Source organism: Mercurialis annua, linkage group LG1-X, assembly GCF_937616625.2.
Source record: "Mercurialis annua linkage group LG1-X, ddMerAnnu1.2, whole genome shotgun sequence".
Classification (NCBI taxonomy): domain Eukaryota; kingdom Viridiplantae; phylum Streptophyta; class Magnoliopsida; order Malpighiales; family Euphorbiaceae; genus Mercurialis; species Mercurialis annua.
Genome location: NC_065570.1, coordinates 33,892,075 through 33,913,800, shown reverse-complemented (window position 1 = coordinate 33,913,800; position 21,726 = coordinate 33,892,075). Strand labels below are relative to the sequence as shown.

The 21,726-nt window shown below is 33.9% G+C and overlaps 1 protein-coding gene across 1 annotated transcript; it reads right to left on the bottom strand.

The window, feature by feature from the left end:
• Window positions 1-15,071: 15,071 nt before the first annotated feature.
• Window positions 15,072-17,944, bottom strand: LOC126668410 (uncharacterized). The gene is made up of 6 exons (XM_050361617.1): window positions 17,234-17,944; window positions 17,056-17,142; window positions 16,078-16,969; window positions 15,663-15,774; window positions 15,476-15,545; window positions 15,072-15,413 (listed from the first exon to the last, which is right to left on the bottom strand). The coding sequence occupies exons 1-6, from the start codon at window positions 17,942-17,944 to the stop codon at window positions 15,072-15,074; spliced, it is 2,214 nt and encodes a 737-aa protein (XP_050217574.1).
• Between the last annotated feature and the right edge of the window lie 3,782 nt (window positions 17,945-21,726).

The following is a 21,726-nucleotide window of genomic DNA, read 5'->3' as shown; positions in this document are numbered from 1 at the left end:
TTGCTAAAAAGGTGAAACACTTGGATTTGTTTCGCTACGTTTGTAAATGTTTGGCTTAAATTGCTAAAAAGGTCAAAAGCTTGGTTTTGATTCGTAACATTTGTAAACGTTTGGCTTAAATTGCTAAATATGTGAAACATTTGGATTTGTTTCGTAACGTTTGTAAGCTTTTGGACTTGTTTTGTAACGTTTGTAAACGTTTGGCTTAAATTGGTGAAAAGATGAAACACTTGGATTTTTTTCGTAACGTTTGGCTTAAATTGCTTAAAAGGTGAAACGCTTGGATTTGTTTCGTAAAGTTTGTTCACGTTTGGCTTAAATCGCTAAAAAGGTGAAACGCTTGGATTTGTTTCGTAATGTTTGTCAACGTTTGGCATAAATCGCTAAAAAGTTGAAACGTTTGGATTTGTTTCGTAACGTTTGTCAACGTTTGGCTGAAATCGCTAAAAAGGGGAAAGGTTTGGATTTGTTTCGTAACGTTTGTCAATGTTTGGCTTAAATTGCTAAAAAGGTGAAACGTTTGGATTTATTTCGTATCATTTGTAAACGTTTGGCTTAAATCGCTGAAAAGGTGAAACGTTTGGATTTGTTTCAAAATGTTTTGCTTAAATTGCTAAAAAGGTGAAACATTTGGATTTCTTTCGTAACGTTTGTAAACGTTTCGCTTTAATCGTTAAAAAGGTGAAATGTTTGGATTTGTTTCGTACCGTTTGTAACGTTTGGCTTAAATTGGTGAAAAGGTGAAACGCTTGGATTTGTTTCGTAACGTTTGGCCTAAATTTCTTAAAAGGTGAAACGCTTGGATTTGTTTCGTAAAGTTTGCAAACGTTTTACTTAATTTGCTAAATATGTGAAACGTTTGAATTTATTTCGTAAAGTTTGTAAATGTTTGGCTTAAATTGCTAAATATGTGAAACGTTTGGATTTGTTTCGTAACGTTTGTAAATGTTTGTCTTAAATTGCTAAAAACGGGAAACGTTTGGATATGTTTCATTACGTTTGTAAATGTTTGGCTTAAATTCCTAAAAAGGTGAAACAATTGTATTTGTTTCCTATCCTTTATAAACATTTGGTTTAAATCGCTAAAAAGGGGAAATGTTTGGATTTGTTTCGTAACTTTTATAAACGTTTGGCTTAAATTGCTAAAAAGGTGAAATGTATGGATTTGTTTCGTAACGTTTTTAAATGTTTGGCGTATATCGCAAAAAGGTGAAACTTTTGGATTTGTTTCCTAACCTTTGTAAACGTTTGGCTTAAATTACTAAAAAGGTGAAATGCTTGGATTTGTTTTGGTAACGTTTGTAAACGTTTGGCTTAAATCGCTTAAAAGGTGAAACATTTGGATTTATTTCGTAACGTTTGTAAACGTTTGACTTAAATTGCTTGAAAGGTGAAACGTTTGGATTTGTTTCGTATCGTTTGTAAACGTTTGGCTTAAATCGCTAAAAAGGTGAAACGTTTGGATTTGTTTCGTAAAGTTTGTAAACGTTTCGCTTAAATTGCTAAAAAGGGGAAACGTTTGCATTTGTTTCGTAACGTTTATAAACGTTTGGCTTAAATCGCTATATAGGTGAAATGTTTTGATTTTTTTCGTAACGTTTGTCAACGTTTGGCTTAAATCGCTGAAAAGGTGAAATGTTTGAATTTGTTACGTAACGTTTGAAAATGTTTGGCTTGAATCGCTGAAAAGGTGAAATGCTTGGATTTGTTTCGTAACGTTTGTAAACGTTTGGCATAAATCGATGAAAAGGTTAAACGTTTGGATTTGGTTCGTAATGTTTGTCAACGTTTGGCTTAAATCGCTAAAACGGTGAAACGATTTGATTTGTTTCGTAGCGTTTGTAAACGTTTGGCTTAGATTACTAAAAAGGTGAATCGTTTGGATTTGTTTCGTAGCGTTTGTAAACGTTCGCCTTAAATTGCTAAAAAGGTGAAACGTTTGGATTTGTTTCGTAATATTTGTAAACGTTTGGCTTCAATTTCTGAAAAGGTGAAACGCTTGGATTTATTTCATAACGTTTGTAAATGTTTGGCTTAAATTATTGAAAAGGTGAAACGCTTGGTTTTGTTTCGTAACATTTGTAATCGTTTGGCTTAAATTGCTAAATATGTGAAATGTTTGGATTTGTTTCGTACCGTTTTTAAATGTTTGGTTTAAATTGCTAAAAAGGTGAAACGTTTTGATTTGTTTCGTAACATTTGCAAACGTTTGGCTTAAATTGCTAAAACGTTTGGACTTGTTTCATACCGTTTGTAAAACTTTAGCTTAAATTGCTGAAAACGTGAAACGCTTGGATTTGTTTCGAAACTTTTGTAAACGTTTGTCTTAAATTGCTAAAAAGGTGAAACACTTGGATTTTTTTCGTTACGTTTGTAAATGTTTGGCTTAAATTGCTAAAAAGGTCAAAAGCTTGGTTTTGATTCATAACATTTGTAAACGTTTGGCTTAAATTGCTAAATATGTGAAACATTTGGATTTGTTTCGTAACGTTTGTATGCGTTTGGATTTGTTTTGTAATGTTTGTAAACGTTTAGCTTCAATAGCTAAAATGGTGAAACGTTTAGATTTGTTTCGTAACGTTTTAAGCGTTTTGCTTAAATCACTAAAATGATGAAACGTTTAGATTTGTTTGGTAACGTTTGTAAACGTTTAGCTTAAATTGCTAAAAAGGTGAAACGTTCGGTTTTGCTTTGTAACGTTTGTAAACGTTCGGCGTAAATTGCTAAAAAGGTGAAACGTTTGGATTTGCTTCGTAACATTACACGTTTTGGTTAAAATTGCTAAAAAGGAGAAATGTTTGGATTTGTTTCGTAACGTTTGTAAATGTTTGGCTCAAATTGCTAAATAGGTGAAACGCTTGGATTTGTTTCCTAATGTGTGTAAACGTTTGGTTTTCTTTCGTAACATTTGGATTAGTTTCGTATCGTTTGTAAACGTTTGGCTTAAATTGCTAAAAAGGTGAAACGTTTGGATTTGTTTCGTAACGTTTGGCTTAAATCGCTAATAAGATGAAACATTTGTCTTAAAGCGCTAAAAAGGTGAAACGTTTGGATTTGTTTCGTAACGTTTGTCTTAAATTGCTAAAAAGGTGAATGTTTGGTTTTGTTTCGTTACGTTTGTAGATGTTCGGCTTAAATCGCTAAAAAGGTGAAACGTTTGGATTTATTTCGTAACGTTTGTAAACAGTTGGCTTAAATTTCTAAAAAGGTGAAACGCTTGGATTTGTTCCGTAACGTTTGGCTTAAATTACTAAAAAGGTGAAAGCTTGGATTTGTTTCGTAACGTTTGTAAACGTTTTGCATAAATCGCTAAAAAGATGAAACATTTGGATTTGTTTCGTAACATTTCGTAAATGTTTGGCTTATATCGCTAAAACGGTGAAACGATTGGATTTGTTTCGTAACGTTTGTAAACGTTTAGCTTAAATCGCTGAAAAGGTGAAACGTTTGGATTTGTTTCGTAACGTTTGTAAACATTTGGGTTAAATTGATTAAAAAGGTGAAACGTTTGGATTTATCTCGTAACATTTTGTAAACGTTTGGCTTAAATCACTAAAAAGGTGAAACGTTTGGGTTTATTACAAAACGTTTGTAAATGTTTGGCTTATATCGCTAAAACGGTGAAACATTTGGATTTGTTTCGTAACGTTCGTAAACGTTTAGCTTAAATCGTTGAAAAGGTGAAACGTTTGGATTTGTTTCGTAGCGTTTGTAAACGTTTGGGTTAAATTGCTAAAAAGGTGAAACGCTTGGATTTGTTTCGTAACGTTTGTAAATGTTTTGCTTAAATTCATAAAAAGGTGAAACACTTTAATTTGTTTCAGAACGTTTGTAAACGTTTGGCTTAAATTGCTAAAAAGGTGAAACACTTGAATTTATTTCGTATTGTTTGTAAACGTTTGGCTTAATTTGCTAAAAAGATGAAATGCTTGGTTTTGTTTCGAAACATTTGTAAGGTTTGGCTGAAATCGCTAAAAATGTGAAACGCTTGGATTTTTTTCGTAACGTTTTAAATATTTGGTTTTGTTTTGTAACATTTGTAAACCTTTGGCTTAAATCGCTAAAAAGGGGAAACATTTGGATTTGTTTTGTAACGTTTGTAAACGTTTGGCTTAATTTGCTTAAAAGGCGAAACGTTTGGATTTGTTTCGTAACGTTTGTAAACGTTTAGCTTAAATCGCTAAAAATGTGAAATGTTTGGATTTGTTTCGTAACGTTTGTAAACGTTTGGCTTCAATCGCTAAAAAAGTGAAACATTTGAAATTTCGTTACATTTCTAAATATTTGGCTTAAATTGCTAAAAAGGTGAAATGCCTTGATTTGTTTCGTAACGTTTGTAAACGTTTGGCTCAAATTGCTAAAAAGGTGAAACGTTTGGATTTGTTTCGTAATGTTTTAAAAGTTCGGTTTTGTTTCGTAACATTTGTAAATGTTCGGCTTAAATCGCTAACAATGTGAAACGTTTGTAAACGTTTGGCTTAAATCGTTAAAAAGGGGAAACGTTTTAATTTATTTTGTAACGTTTGTAAACGTTTTACTTAAAGTGCTAAAAAGGTGACACATTTGGATTAGTTTCGTAACCTTGTTAACGTTTGGCTTAATCATTAAAGAGGTAAAACGTTTGGTTTTGTTATATAACCTTTGTAAACGTTTGGCTTAATCATTAAAGAGGTGAAACGTTTGGTTTTGTTTTATAACCTTTGTAAACGTTTGGCTTAAATAGCTAAAAAGGTGAAACGCTTGGATTTGTTTCGTAACCTTTGTAAACGTTTTGCTTAAATATCTAAAAAGGTGAAACGTATGGATTTTTTCGTAACGTTTGTAAACGTTTGGCTTAAATCTCTAAAAAGGTGAAACGTTTGGATTTGTTCCGTAACGTTTGAAAATGGTTGGTTTAAATCGCAAAAAAGGTGAAACGTTTTGTTTTGTTTTATAACGTTTGTAAACGTTCGGCTTAAATCGCTAATAAGGTGAATCTTTTAGATTTGTTTCGTAACGTTTGTAAACGTTTGGCTTAAATTGCTAAAAATATGAAACGTTTGGATTTATTTCGTAACGTTTTAAACGTTTTGTTTAAATTGCTAAAAAGGTTAAACGTTTGGATTTGTTTCGTAACGTCTAGAAACGCTTGGTTTAAATCGCTAAAAAGGTGAAACGTTTGGATTTGTTTCGTAACGTTTGTAAACGTTTGGCTTCAATCGCTAAAAAGGTGATATGTTTGGATTGTTTTCGTAACGTTTGTAAATGTTTGGCATAAACCGCTAAGAAGGTGAAATGTTTGGATTTGTATCGCAACGTTTGAAACGTTTGGCTTAAATCGCTAAAATGCGGAACCGTTTGGATTTGTTTCGTAACGTTTGTAAACGTTTGGTTTAAATTGGTAAAAAGGTGAAATGTTTGGTTTTGTTTCGTAACGTTTCTAAACGTTCGTCTTAAATCGCTAAAAAGGTGAAACATTTAGATTTGTTTAGTAACGTTTGTAAACGTTTGGCTTAAATTGGTAAAGAGGTGAAACGCTTGAATTTGTGTCTGAATGTTTGTAAACCTTTTTCTTAAATTGCTAAAAAGGTGAAACACTTGGATTTGTTTCGTAACATTTGTAAGCGTTTGGCTTAAATCAATAAAAATGTGAAACGTTTGGATTTCTTTCGTAACATTTAAAACATTTGTTGTTTTTCGTAACAGTTGTAATCGTTTAGCTTAAATCGCTGAAAAGGTGAAACGTTTGGATTTGTTTCGTAACGTTTGTAAACGTTTGGCTTAAATTGCTAAAAAAGCAAAATGTTTGGATTTTTTGTAACGTTTGTAAACGTTTGGTTTAAATAGCTAAAAAGGGGAAACGTTTGGATTTGTTTAGTAACGTTTGTAAACGTTTTGCTTAAATCGCTAAAAAGGTAAAACGTTTGAAATTTCGAAATGTTTGTAAACGTTTGGCTTAAATTGCTAAAAAAAGTTAAATCCTTGGATTTGTTTCGTAACATTTGTAAACGTTTGGCTTAAATTGCTAAAAAGGAGAAACGTTTGGTTTTGTTTCGGAACGTTTGTAAACGTTCTGCTTAAGTCGCTAAAAATGTGAAACGTTTGTATTTGTTTCGTAACGTTTGTAAACATTTGGCTTAAATCGCTAAAAAGGTGAAACGTTTGTAAACATTTGGCTTAAATTGCTAAAAACGGTGACATGTTTGAATTTGTTTCGTAACCTTTGTAAACGTTTCGGTTAAATTGCTAAAAAGCTGAAACGTTTTGTTTTGTTTCATATCCTTTGTTAAGATTTGGCTAAAATCGATGAAAAGGTGAAACGTTTGGATTTTTTCGTAACGTTTGTAAACGTTTTGTTTAAATTGCTAAAAAGGTGACACGTTTAGATTCGCTCGTAACTTTTGTAAACGTTAGGCTTAAATCGCGAAAAAGGTGAAACTTTTGGATTTGTTTCGTAACGTTTGTAAACGTTCGGCTTAAATCGCTAAAAAAGTGAAACTTTTGGATTTGTTCCGTAGCCTTTGTAACCGTTCGGCTTAAATCGCTAAAAAGGGGAAACGTTTTGGATTTGTTTTGTAACATTTGTAAACGTTTGGCTTAAATCGCTAAAAAGGTGAAATGTTTAGATTTGTTTCGTAACGTTTGTAAACGTTTGGCTTAAATTTCTAAAAATGTGAATCATTTGGATTTGTTTCGTAAAGTTTTAAACGTTTGGATTTGTTTTGAAATGTTTGGATTTATTTCGTAACGTTTGTAAACGTTTGGCTTCAGTCACTAAATATGTGAACCTTTTGGATTGGTTTCGTAACGTTTACAAACGTTTGTTTTCTTTTTGTAATGTTTATAAACGTTTGGCTTAAATCACAAAAATGGGGAACATTTGTTGTTGTTTTGTAACGTTTGGATTTCTTTCGTAAAGTTTTAAACATTGGGTTTTGTTTCGTAACGTTTGTAAAAGTTTTGCTTAAATAGCTAAAAAGGTGAAACATTTGGTTTTGTTTCGTAACGTTTGTAAACGTTTGGCTTAAATCGCTAAAAAGGTAAAACGTTTGGATTTATTTTCGTAACGTTTGTAAATGTTTTACTTAAATCGCTAAAAAAGTGAAACGTTTTGATTTGTTTCATAACGTTGATAAAAATATGGCGTAAATCGCTAAAAAGTTGAAATGTTTGGTTTTGTTTTGTAACGTTTGTAAACATTTGGCTTAAATCACTAAAAACGTGATATGTTTGGTTTTGTTTCGTAACATTTGTAAACGTTTGGATTTGTTCTGTAACGTTTATAAACGTTTGGCTTAAATCGCTAAAAAGGTGAAATGTTTGGGTTTGTTTCGTAACGTTTGTAAGTGTTTGGCTTAAATTGCTAAAAAGGTGAAACACTTGGATTTGTTTCGTAACGTTTGTAAACGTTTGGCTTAAATTGCTAAAAAGGTGAAACCCTTGAATTTATTTCATAACGTTTGTAAACGTTTGGCTTAAATTGCTAAAAAGGGGAAACACTTGGTTTTTGTTTCGTAGCGTTTGTAAACATTTGGCTTAAATTGCTAAAAAGGTGAAACGTTTGGTTTTTGTTTCGTAGCATTTGCAACGTTTGGCTTAAATTGCTAAAAAGGTGAAACCCTTGAATTTGTTTCACAATGTTTGTAAACGTTTGGCTTCAATCGCTAAAAAGGTGAAACGCTTGGATTTGTTTCGTAACGTTTGGCATAAATCGTTAAAAAGGTAAAACGTTTAGATTTGTTTCGTAACGTTTTAAACGTTTGGCGTAAATCGCTAAAAAGTGGAAACTTTTGTAAACGTTTTGCTTAAATTGCTAAAAAAGGGAAATGTTTTGTTTTGTTTCATAACGTTTGTAAACTTTCGGCTTAAATAGTTAAAAAGGTGAAACGTTTTGATTTGTTTCATAACGTTTGTAAAAGTTTGGCTTAAATTACTAAAAAGGTGTATCGCTTGGATTTGTTTTGTAACGTTTGTAAAAGTTTGCCTTAAAATCCTAAAAATATGAAACGCTTCGATTTGTTTCAGAACATTTGTAAATGTTTGGCTTAAATTGCGAAAAAGGTGAAACGCATGGATTTGTTAACGTTTGTAAACGTTTGGCTTAAATTGCTAAAAAGGTTAAACGCTTTGTTTTATTGTAAAGGTTTGGCTTAAATCGCTAAAAATATGAATTTATTTTGTTTCGTAACGTAGGTAAACATTTGGCTTAAATCGCTAAAAAGGTGAAATGTTTGGATTTGTTTCGTAATGTTTTTTAATGTTTGGTTAATTTACTAAAAAGGCAAAACGTTCGGATTTGTATAGGAACGTTTGTAAACGTTTGGCTTCAATAGCTAAAAAGGTGAAACGTTTGGATTTGTTTCGTAACGTTTGTAAACGTTTGGCTTAAATCACTAAAAAGGTGAAACGATTGGATTTGTTTCGTAATATTTTAAACGTTTTGCTTAAATCGCTAAAATGGGGAAACGTTTGAATTTGTTTAGTAACGTTTGTAAACGTTTGGCTAATATCGGTAAAAATATGAAACGCTTGGTTTTGTTTAGTAACGTTTGTAAACGTTCGAGTTAAATCGCTAAAAAGGTGAAATATTTGGATTTGTTTCGTGACGTTTGTAAACGTTTGGCTTAAATTGCTAAAAAGGTGAAACACTTGGATTTGTTTCGTAACGCTTGTAAACGTTTGGCTTAAATTGCTAAAAAGGGGAAACGCTTAGTTTTTGTTTCGTAGCGTTCGTAAACATTTGGCTTAAATTGCTAAAAAGGTGAAACGTTTGGTTTTTGTTTCGTAACGTTTGTAAACGTTTGGCTTAAATTTGTAAAAAGGTGAAACGCTTGGATTTGTTTCTTGACGTTTGTCAACGTTTGGCTTAAATTTCTAAAAAGGTGAAACACTTGGATTTGTTTTGTAACATTTGTAAATGTTTGGCTTATATTGGTAAAAAGGGGAAACGTTTTGGTTTTGTTTCATAACCTTTGTAAACGTTTGGCATAAATCGCTAAAAAGGTGAAACGTTTGAATTTTTTTCGTAACGTTTGTAAACGTTTGGCTTAAATTTGTAAAAAGGTGAAACGCTTGGATTTGTTTCATGACGTTTGTTAACGTTTGGCTTAAATTTGTAAAAAGGTGAAACGCTTGGATTTGTTTTGTAACGTTTGTAAATGTTTGGCTTATATTGGTAAAAAGGTGAAACGTTTGGATTTGTTTCGTAGCGTTTGTAAACGTTTGGCTTAAATTGCTAAAAAGGTGAAATGTTTGGATTTGTTTTGTACAGTTTGTAAATGTTTGGCTTAAATCGCTAAAAATGAGAAATGTTTGGATTTGTTTCGTAACGTTTGTAAACGTTTGGCTTAAATAGCTAAAAAGGTGAAATGCTTGGATTTGTTTTATAACGTTTGTAAACGTTTGGCTTAAATTGCTAAAAAGGGGAAACGCTTGGATTTGTTTCGTTACGTTTGTAAACGTTGGGCTTAAATTGCTAAAAAGGTGAAACGCTTGGTTTTTGTTTCGTAACATTTGTAAACGTTTGGTTTAAATTACTAAAAATGGGAAACATTTGGATTTGTTTCGTAACGTTTGTAAATGTTTGGCTTCAATCGCTAAAAAGGTGAAACGTTTGGATTTGTTTTGTAATGTTTTTAAACGTTTGGCATAAATCGCTAAAAAGGTGAAACATTTGGTTTTGTTTCATAACCTTTGTAAACGTTTGGCATAAATCGCTAAAAAGGTGAAACGTTTGAATTTTTTTCGTAACGTTTGTAAACGTTTGGCTTAAATTTGTAAAAAGGTGATACGCTTGGATTTGTTTCATGACGTTTGTTAACGTTTGGCTTAATTTTGTAAAAAGGTTAAACGCTTGGATTTGTTTGGTAACGTTTGTAAATGTTTGGCTTATATTGGTAAAAAGGTGAAACGTTTGGATTTGTTTCGTAGCGTTTGTAAACGTTTGGCTTAAATTGCTAAAAAGGTGAAATGTTTGGATTTGTTTTGTACAGTTTGTAAATGTTTGGCTTAAATCGCTAAAAATGAGAAATGTTTGGATTTGTTTCGTAACGTTTGTAAACGTTTGGCTGAAATAGCTAAAAAGGTGAACCGCTTGGATTTGTTTTGAAACGTTTGTAAACGTTTGGCTTAAATTGCTAAAAAGGGGAAACGCTTGGATTTGTTTCGTTACGTTTGTAAACGTTGGGCTTAAATTGCTAAAAAGGTGAAACGCTTGGTTTTTGTTTCGTAACATTTGCAAACGTTTGGTTTAAATTACTAAAAATGGGAAACATTTGGATTTGTTTCGTAACGTTTGTAAACGTTTGGCTTCAATCGCTAAAAAGGTGAAACGTTTGGATTTGTTTTGTAATATTTTTAAACGTTTGGCATAAATCGCTAAAAAGGTGAAACATTTGGTTTTGTTTCATAACCTTTGTAAACGTTTGGCATACATCGCTAAAAGGGTGAAACGTTTGAATTTTTTTCGTAACGTTTGTAAACGTTTGGCTTAAATTTGTAAAAAGGTGAAACACTTGGATTTGTTTCATGACGTTTGTTAACGTTTGGCTTAAATTTCTAAAAAGGTGAAACACTTGGATTTATTTTGTAACGTTTGTAAATGTTTGGCTTATATTGGTAAAAAGGGGAAACGTGTTGATTTGTTTCGTAGCGTTTGTAAACGTTTGGCTTAAATTGCTAAAAAGGTGAAATGTTTGGATTTGTTTTGTACAGTTTGTAAATGTTTGGCTTAAATCGCTAAAAATGAGAAATGTTTGGATTTATTTCGTAACGTTTGTAAACGTTTGGCTTAAATAGCTAAAAAGGTGAAACGCTTGGATTTGTTTTGAAACGTATGTAAACGTTTAGCTTAAATTGCTAAAAAGGGGAAACGCTTGGATTTGTTTCGTTACGTTTATAAACGTTGGGCTTAAATTGCTAAAAAGGTGAAACGCTTGGTTTTCGTTTCGAAACATTTGTAAACGTTTGGCTTATATTACTAAAAATGGGAAACATTTGGATTTGTTTCGTAACGTTTGTAAACGTTTGGCTTCAATTGCTAAAAAGGTGAAACATTTGGATTTGTTTCGTAATGTTTTTAAACGTTTGGCATAAATCGCTAAACTGGTGAAACGTTTGGCTTAAATCGCTAAAAAGTGGAAACGTTTATTTCGTAACGTTTGTAAACTTTTGGCTTAAATTGCTAAAAAGGTGAAACGTTTGGTTTTGTTTCGTAACGTTTGTAAACATTCGGCTTAAATTGCTAAAAAGGTGAAATGTTTGGATTTGTTTTGTAACGTTTGTAAACGTTTGGGTTAAATTGCTAATAAAGGTGAAACGTTTGGATTTGTTTTGTAACGTTTGTAAACCTTTGGCTTAAATTCCTAAAAATGTGAAACCCTAGGATTTGTTTCAGAACGTGTGTAAACGTTTGGCTTAAATTGCTAAAAAGGTGAAACGCTTGGATTTGTTTTGTAACGTTTCTAAACGTTTGGCTTAAATTGCTAAATAGGTGAAACGCTTGGTTTTTTTTTCCGTAACGTTTGTAATGGTTTGTCTTTAATCGCTCAAAATATGAAATGTTTAGATTTGTTTTGTAGCGTTTTAAACGTTTGGTTTTGTTTCGTAACGTTTTAAACGTTTGGTTTTGTTTCGTAACGTTTTAAACGTTTGGTTTTGTTTCGTAGCGTAGGTAAACGTTTGGCTTAAATCGCTAATAAGGTGAAACGTTTGGATTTGTTTCATAACGTTTTTAAACGTTTGGCTTAAATTGCAAAAAGGCGTAACGTTTGGATTTTGTGTTTTGATGAATAGTATGTATATTAATCACAAGGAGTGGCAAAGGACCAGTTCAAAGCCTTCGCACAAGAGAAAGGCCTAAAACATCAACACCCCGAAAGGAGAATACAAATGGGATTTCGATAGAAATCCATGCCTGAATAAGCAAACTCCCTATTACAAAGTTTAAAAAGAAAAACTGCTTTGTTGAAGCAGTTAAAAATAACACTCTCCTCATCCTGCAGCATGTTTTGAAACACTCAATTAATCCTGCATTTCCAAATTTCCCAGACAATTGGAAACCATAAAATCCCCCACAGATTACAATAATTACCTCTCGAAATAATATATTTTCGTTGATGCATGAAATCCACAAACGAAGAAGGGAAAATCCAAACTATGTATATCTTGCGCAAACTACTGCACCAAACATCTCTGGCAAAGTCACAATGGATGCAAATATGGTCCTGCGTCTCCACCACTCCACAAAGTAAACAAATAGAATCATCCACAAAGATAGTTGACCGAAGTGCCAAGAAATCAAGTGAAGTAACTCGATTATGCATGGCTAACCAAATGAAAAACTTAACTCGTGGCGGAGCTTTTGAATTCCACACCGACATAAAAGGCGTTGTGCAAACTGTATCTGGTTAGAAGTTGATTAAAAATTCCTTTGTTGTGAGACCAAAGCAAAAATTCCAGCACTAGAGTTAACACGCCCAACAGTAGCAGTGTCGTCCCTATTCCTTATCGCGTCGGCAGCGGTGTCACCATCGTTTCCAGCGGCAACAATTCTATTATTTCCTCCATCATCAGCATCAACAACATTTTCCTCACCATTTCCAGCAGCAAACCCGACCATAGCAGCTGCATTATTCATCAAACCAGTAGCAGTCCCCAAGATTCAAACAATAGTAGTAACACTATTATTACCTTCATCAGCAGCGTATAAAACTCGACCATCATCCATTGAAGGAAAGCGATTGAAACTTGAATCCACTGTTTCATTTCCAGCAAATGTCACGACCCAATCTCATGGGCCGAGACCGGCGCTAGGGAATGGGAGTGGTTGCTCCGAAACCCGTAGCAAGCCTTAAAACGTAAAATAATTTTTTTCAAATATCATTCGCTATGCATGACATACTCATACACGTGTCATGCAAGGAACATGCCAGGAATACTTATCATCTTCTGGCAAGCTAAACGATAAAACGCAGCAAGCATCATATATACAAACATAAGTTTGAAAGCATCAAAGTACTAATTACAGGCAACCTTTGATATAACAAAGGCACAAACTCCTATCTACTGCAGCTCTAGAAGTAAAGTATTGTTTCTTTACATACTTCTCGAAGTAGGATAGAAGTCCGTTGCTTCAAAAGCGTCTATCACCTGAAAGGAAATATGTGAGGGGTCAGTATATGGGAATATACTGAGTGAGATCATATGTTTACTAATAAGTATTCAAATAAAACATAAAACAGTATTCAATCATATGCAGCCAAGTACAAGATCTGATTGAAACCCCAATAGTCCAACCCGGGAGTATTCACTCTCAACCACGTCAGTCGCGACAAATATCTTAATTCCAATGGTGGGTCCAACCCACTGGTAGGTCATGCCTACTAGATACGGGGCTCAGGTTACACTGTAACCGAGTTCACTCTCGTGTCGCATTCATATATCCAACTTCAAAATTCGTGTTCTTAATCGTATTCACAGCTGTATCAAATCAAAACTGGTGATCACACAGTCCTATTTCCGCTCAATAGGTAGCACGTTCCATCGGATCAATACTGGTTTCAAACCAAGCGTATATGCAATTCATATAAAGATTTTGCATTATAAACATTCAAATCAAACGTAAAGCAATATAAAATAATTGCTTTGGTAAATACTTTAAAAGTACACTTGTATAAACTCACAGAAAACGCTTATCCAAAAATGCGTCGGCTTAGAAACGTCAAGCTTCCTGAGCTCCTGGTCCAGCTGCTTTTTACCTCGCCGGATCTAAAGTAAATTTCAAAACATTTGACTCGTATTAGAATCCTACTTTAAGATTAACTCTAGACTCGAGACACGATATATTATACTAATTAACCGTCGTGCTTCTCACGTGTATATTCCGATAAACGATATCTAACTCGTTTACGGATCGAATATCATCTCTAGCTTGATTCTCGTTTAACCTCTTTAGATTAACGTCTCAAATTAGTCGATAATTAATCGAGTACTAATTGATCTCAAGTCTCGATATGCGTGTACAAAAATTAATCGAAATAGGTCGATCAGCGAAATTACTGTGCGTGCGTGCGTCCACCTGTGCGGCTGCACAGGGGACTGTTCGCCCGCACAGTATGACTTTGCGTTCGCACAGTCTAGGCAAAGCCCGCACAGTATGACTGTGCGTTCGCACAGTCTAGGGAAACTGTGTGTTCGCACAGTCGCCCGACTGTGCGTTCGCACAGTCTAGCTCTGCGACTTACAGCCACGGGCTTTGCCCGAGAATCAATTCCGACGTGTTTTTAGGTGTAAAACCGCTCCAAACGCATCCAAAACGTTCAATCTAAATTCAAAACATCCAAACTCAATCCTATAATCAATAAAACGATAAAATCATTTCGTGGTCTGAAACTTTAACTCGATATATCAAGAAATTTATCCATCCAATAGTTAAAATGTCAAGCTTACCGTGATTCGCCACTGAAATATGTTCGTTTCGAGTTATAGAACGTCGGAAACGGACGAGAAACGGAAACCGAGCGATGAACCATAACTTTCGTCGATGAAATGAAGAAATGATCTGAGAGTGAGGGTTCTGGATCCTTCACTTTCATTTCATTTCATATATATGTATGGCTAAAGTAGGTTTTGGTCCTTGAAACTTTTCAAAAGTTGCAATTTAGTCCAAAATCTATCCGCGTCCAAAATTTAAACGATTTCCGATCGATTCGAAACTTTTACCATAAATACTATAAATTATTTCACGGACTTTGGTGAAATAATTTCCGTCACGGGACATATAATTTATTTGATATTAATTTTCGAAGTCAAATCTTCAAATCCCGGTAATTGACTTATTAAAATTTATTCTAAATTCCCGATATAATTAAATTAAATTGTCTTTAATTTAATTTATCGGAAATCCCGACACGTGGCATGATTTAATTATCCTAAAATATTTTGGGGTATTACAGCTAAAAAATGAACCATAGATCCTGCAATATAAGATTTAGATCTTATATTCCACCAAATATTATCAACTTGTCCTAAATTATGAGGAATAACATTACAAATTGACAGTAAATCGTCTAATAAAACAAACTCGGCTCCTCTTAACCTTCTTCTCCATCTCCATCCATCTTTCCAAACCACACCAATAGTTGCTTGTTTTTTAGTCGAAAGATTATAATGACGCGGTAGCAAAAAACAGAAAGGACCCAAACCACTCCAATTGTCATTCCAACGGGAAATTGAACACCCATCTCCAACATTGTATTTGAAGTGTTAATAAAAGTTCTCCAAGCACGATTTTCAGTACAACAAGCCTTTTTTATTCCTTTCCAAATGAAGGACATTTTTTTAACATCACCATTAAACAACGAGTTCCAATTCGTGATGTTTGAACAACTTGAGATAGTATTATACCAAAGCGATTCTCTATTGTTAATTCTCACCTTCCATACCCATTTAATATGCAAGCTTTGATTTCTTACTTTAAGATTATGAATACACAAACCTCCATCTTTAAAGTCTTGGCAAATAGATTTTCAAGAGACCTTAGACAACACCCTAGAAGAAATATCTCCCTTCCACAAAAAACGAATCATATACGACTCTAATCTGTTTTGAACTGATCCCGACATATTGAATAACGACATGAATAGACAGGCACACTAAAAAGAACCGATTTAATGATAACTAACCTTCCAGCCGGAGATAATAGAGAACCTTTCCACAAAGCCATACGAGATTTGAATCGTTCTACCACTGGATGCCAAGAGCAAGTAGAGAGCGTCCTGTTCGAGAGAGGAAGCCCTAGATATTTAATAGGAAAATAATCAAATTTGCACCCAACAATTTGCACCGCATTCAACAAATCATCCTCATTCACACTTATTTCCCATAATAGAGCTTTTATGAAAATTAATTTGAAGACCCGATATCAGTTCCAAACAGCAAAGGATACGATTCAATTTCTAAGCTTCTGAACATCATAAGGCATATACAAAATGGTGTCATCTGCAAACTGCAACAGAGATAAAGGGTCATGGTTCTCTGCAAAGACAAAACCTCAAGTGAACCCTAACTCTTCCGATTTGTTCAAGAGTCGTTTCAAACCCTCAACCGCAATGTGAAATAAATAAGGTGATATTGGATCTCCTTGATGAACACCTCTCCTAAGGGGAATTGGGTTAGCAGGACTACCATTCACAAGCACAGACGTAGAACCCGAAAACAAGCACCAAGACATCTTTTTAATCCACTTCTCTGGAAAATTCATGCAACTCATAACAGATAGCAAATAATCCAAACCTATACTGTCAAAAGCCTTTTGGAAATCAAGCTTGAGAACAAGTAATTTTTCCTTTCGCCGAGTTGCCACATGGATCAGCTCATTCGCAATAGTAGAGCATTCTAAGATACTTCTACCTTTCAAAAAGACATGTTGATTGGCTGAAATCACACTAGAGAGCAATGGTGCAAGTCTTCGAGAAAGCACCTTAGAAAGCCGTTTATATATACCGTTGACAAGGATAATCAGACGGTAATCTTGTATATTGGTTGAACCTTCTACTTTAGGAATCAAAACCACAAAAGATGAATTAATGTCTTTGGGTAAAATATTAAAATGCTGGAAATTGTCAAACAATTCCATGATAGCCTTTTTTATCACTGGCCATGCTTTTCTATAGAAATAGAAATTAAAACCATCCGGACCCGGTGCTTTTTTTATACCACAGGAACAAAGAGCATGGAAGACTTCGGTCTCCTCAAAAGATTTAACCAAAAAATCCCCCTCCACAGTGTTGAGTGTTGCAAAGTTTAAAACAGAGATGACAAAATCGGTTGTATCCTGCCGACTATAGAGTTTATAGTAAAACTCTCTGATATGAAAACAGATATCCTGAGGCTCAGTATAAATAATCCCATCCACCAGAAAAGAAGCAATGTAATTGTTTCTATAGTGATTCGAAGCTATGCTGTGAAAAAACTTCGTGTTCTTATCACCCTCTCAATTCCACTTAAGCCTTGATTTCTGAATCAAAAGAGATTCCACCCTTTTCTCCGCCCTTCACAGAGCTAATTTAAGATTGCCATACTCGGTCTTCTCCTCTTCAAATTGCTCTTTCCGGCAATATCATCTGGATGGATTTTTTTGCAAAAGGTCCTTGACTTTCTTAGCTTGATCACCAAAAACATCCACATTCCAAACTTTAATTTTTTGTCGTAATTCTCTAAGCCTCTACACAAGATTATGAGAATTTTCATAGACCAAACTCCAACTATCATTGACAAAACCACCAAAAGAATTATGATCCCACCAAGCATCAACCAAACTAAACGGTTTTAGACCCCAATCTATGCCATTTTCAGAGCGGAAACAAATAGGAACATGGTCCGATTGGCCACTCGGCAGAGTAGTTAAGGTCATATTCGGCCACAAAGGACATGCAGTTGCCGAAATCAAACATCTATCTATACGAGATTTGGAGTAAGAGTTTAGCCAAGTGAAAAGCCTTCCTTGCAGAGGTAGATCCAGCAATTCACAGTTGTTGACAAAATCACGCAAAGCTAGCATCAATGCAGTAAAACCCGTACTATTCAACCTTTCTTCAAGAGCCATGATTTCATTAAAGTCACCACTAGAAAAAATGATACCCATAAAACCCATAAGGTGGTTCAATTCATGCCATAATAAAGATCTATCATATGTCACGTTACTATCACAAATAAGGACATGACGATACAAGTCATTATTATGAGCAAAATCCATACAAATCCATCTAGCACCCTTCGAAACAGAAAAATTATTCAATAAAACCTTATTCCAAATGAGCAACAAACCACCCGAAGCACTAATAGAAGGAACAAAATCAAAAGAAAAATCTAGATTAGGCCATATTTTCCTAACAAGAAATTCATCGATGAGTTCTTTTTTAGATTCCACCAAGCCAATAAAAGATAAATTATGTGCAGAGAGCATTTTTCGAATAAAAAGCTGTTTCATATTAAACGAAAGATCCCCTCTACAATTCTATGATACAAAACACGGCGATAATGATATAAAAGAGACAAAAAAACCCTTGGAAAATCAGAGAGTTCGGGCATGCTTAAGATTCCCAATCAACCTCTCTTTCAAATCTTGTAATGTTGCTGCCTTTGTTTCTTCTCTGAAGACACCTAGATCAAACCCAATACGCCACGTCTTTTGAACTTCGTTTTCAAGAACAGAACCTGCATTCTCTTCTGTAACAGTTTGGTTTTTCCGATTCATGTTAGCAATATTCTCATCAGAGATTTAATTTTCCTTCTCGAATTGACTTATTGAGAATGAGTGCATGATGCCCAAGTAATCAATTTTTTTAAGTGGTCGACGCATAACAGAGGATTGAACTCCCTCTACGTTATCCGTCCCATTTATCTTAGCTTGCTGAACAGAAGAATCTGGAATAGTGCCCTTTACCCTGACCTGCAACTGCTCGTTATCCTATGTACTGCTGCAACTCCTTCCTGATGGTGAGCCCGACTGAACGGTGGAGAAGACCTGCTGCTGAATTGTTCCTCTGTCGTTATCAAAACCAATATGTGCTGAGCTAGTTAACAGTCTGCGGTTTGCATCTCTGATAATCGTATCTTGCTGTTGCTCAAAACCTTGCCTTTCTTCAACTGTCTCATAATGCGCAGGTTTACCCATCAAGGAATAACTATTAAATAATTCCTCTATCGAAATATTCTGCATCTCAGAATTCAGTTTCTCCTTTTCATTACTAACCAACACCGGTAAAACAGACTTTTCCAAGCCATGTTCTTTATTGTCAGATATTAAGTTCAAAAGAGACTTGACTACGTCCTCCCTTAAAGTGTAATTTCTGACAAAGCCCGATGCATACGTAGAATTTTCATACTCCCGCATGTCAAAGCCAACAGGTAGGGTAGTTTCCGTTGTAAACGTTTGGTTTAAATCGCTAAAAAGGTGAAAAATTTGGATTTTTTTCGTAACTAAATCGCTAAAAAGGTGAAACATTTGGATTTGTTTCGTAACATTTGTAAACGTTTGGCTTAAATCGCTAATAAGGTGAAGCATTTGGATTTGTTTCGTAACGTTTGTAAACGTTTGGCTTAAATCGCTAAAAAGGTAAAACGTTTGGATTTGTTTCGTATAGTTTGTAAATGTTTGGCTTAAATCACTAAAAAGGTGAAACGTGTGGATTTGTTTCGCAACTTTTATGAACGTTTGGCTTATATTGCTAAAAAGGTGAAACGCTTGGATTAGTTTCGTGACGTTTGTAAACTATTGACTTAAATTGCTAAAAAGGTGAAACGCTTGGATTTGTTTTGTAACGTTTGTAAACCTTTGGCTAAAATTGGTGAAAAGGTGAAACATTTGGATTTATTTCGTAACCTTTGTAAAAGTTTAACTTAAATCGCTAAAAAGGAGAAACGTTTGGATTTGTTTAGTAACATTTGAAAACGTTTGGCTTAAATCGCAATAAAGGTGAAACGTTTGGATTTCTTTCGTAACTTTTGTAAACGTTTGGTTTCAATTGCTAAAAAGGTGAAACGTTTATATTTATTTCGTAATGTTTGTAAAAGTTTGGCAAAATCGCTGAAAAGGTGAAATATTTGGATTTGTTTCATAACGTTTTAAACGTTTGGCATAAATCGCTAAAATGGGAAAACATTTGGATTTGTTTCGTAACGTTTGTAAACGTTTGGCTTAAATTGCTAAAAAGGTGAAATGTTTGGTTTTGTTTCCTAACGTTTGTAAACGTTCGACTTAAATCGCTAAAAAGGTGAAACGCTTGGTTTTGTTTCGTAACATTTGTAAAGGTTTAGTTTAAATCGCTAAAAATGTTAAACGTTTGACTTTGTTTCGTAACGTTTTGAACGTTTGGTTTTGTTTCGTAACGTTTGTAAACGTGTGGCTTAAATCGCTAAAAAGGGGAAACATTTGGATTTCTTTTGTAACGTTTGTAAATGTTTGACTTAAATTGATAAAAAGGCAAAACGTTTGGATTTGTTTATTAACGTTTGGCTTAAATCGCTAAAAAGGGGAAACATTTGGATTTGTTTCGTAATGTTTGTAAACGTTTGGCTTAAATCGCAAAAGATGTTCAGCGTTTTAATTTGTTTTGTAACGTTTGTAAACGTTTGGCTTAAATTGCTTAAAAGGTGAAACATTTGGATTTGTTTCAAAACCTTTGTAAATGTTTAGCTTAAATCGCTAAAAAGGTGAAACATTTGGATTTGTTTCGTAACGTTTGTAAATGCTTGGCTTAAATCGCTAAAAAGGTGAAACGTTTAGATTTGTTTCGTAACGTTTGTAAACGTTTGGCTTAAATTGCTAAAAAGGTGAAACGCTTGTATTTGTTTTGTAACGTTTGTAAACGTTTGGCTTTAATTGCTAAAAAGGTAAAACACTCACATTTGTTTTCTAATATTTTTAAACATTTGGCTTAAATTGCTAAAAAGGTTAAACGCTTGGTTTTGTTTCTTAACGTTTGTAAACGTTTAGCGTAATTCGCTAAAAATTTGAAATGTTTGAATTTGTTTGGTAACATTTTAAAAGTTTGGTTTTATTTCGTATGTTCGTAAAGGTTTTGCTTAAATTGCTAAAAAGGTTAAACGTTTGGATTTGTTTCGTAACGTTTGTAACCATTTGGCTTAAATCGCTAAAGAATGTGAAACGTTTCGATTTGTTTCGTAACATTTGTAACCGTTTGGCTTAAATCGCTAAAAAGGTGAAACATTTGGATTTGTTTTGTAACGTTTATAAACGTTTGGCTTCAATGGTTAAAAAGGTGAAACATTTGAATTTGTTTCATAACGTTTGTAAACGTTTGGCTTAAATCGCTAGAAAGGTGAAACACTTGGATTTGTTTCGTACCGTTTGTAAACGTTTGGCTTAAATTGCTAGAAAGGTGAAACGTTTGGATTTGTTTCGTACCGTTTGTAAACGTTTGGCTTAAATCGCTAAAAAGGTGAAATGCTTGGTTTTGTTTCGTAACGTTTGTAAACGATTGGCTTAAATTGTTAAATATGGGAATAATATGGAATTCTTTCGTAACATTTGTAATTGTTTGACTTCAATGGTTAAAAATGCGAAACGTTTGGATTTGTTTCGTAATGTTTGTATTCGTTTGGCTTTAAAGAGGACACGTTTGGATTTATTTTTTAATGTTTGTAAACGTTTGGCTTAAATTGCTAAAAAGTCGAAACGTGTGGATTTGTTTCGTAACGTTTGTAACGTTTGGCTTAAATCGCTAAAAAAGTGAAACGCTTGGATTTTTTCATAACGTTTGTAAATGTTTCGCTTAAATCGCTAAAAAGATGAAACTTTTGGATTTTTTTCGCAACGTTTGTAAACGTTTGGCTTAAATTGTTAAAAAGGTGAAACGCTTGGATTTATTTCGCAATGTTTGTAAACGTTTGGCTTAAATTACTAAAAAGGTGAAACTCTTACATTTTTTGTTTGGAACCGTTTGGCTTAAATTGCTAAAAAGGTGAAACGCTTGGATTTGTTTCGTAACGTTTGCAAACGTTTGGCTTAAAGTGCTAAAAAGGTGAGACGCTTGGTTTTGTTTCGTAATATTTGTAAAGGTTTGGCTTACATCGCTAAAAATTTGAAACGTTTGGATTTGTTTTGTAACGTTTTAAACATTCTGTTTTGTTTCGTGATGTTTGTAAACGTTTGGCTTAAATCGCTAAAAAGGTAAAACGTTTGGATTTGTTATGTAACGTTTGTAAAAGTTTGGCTTAAATTGG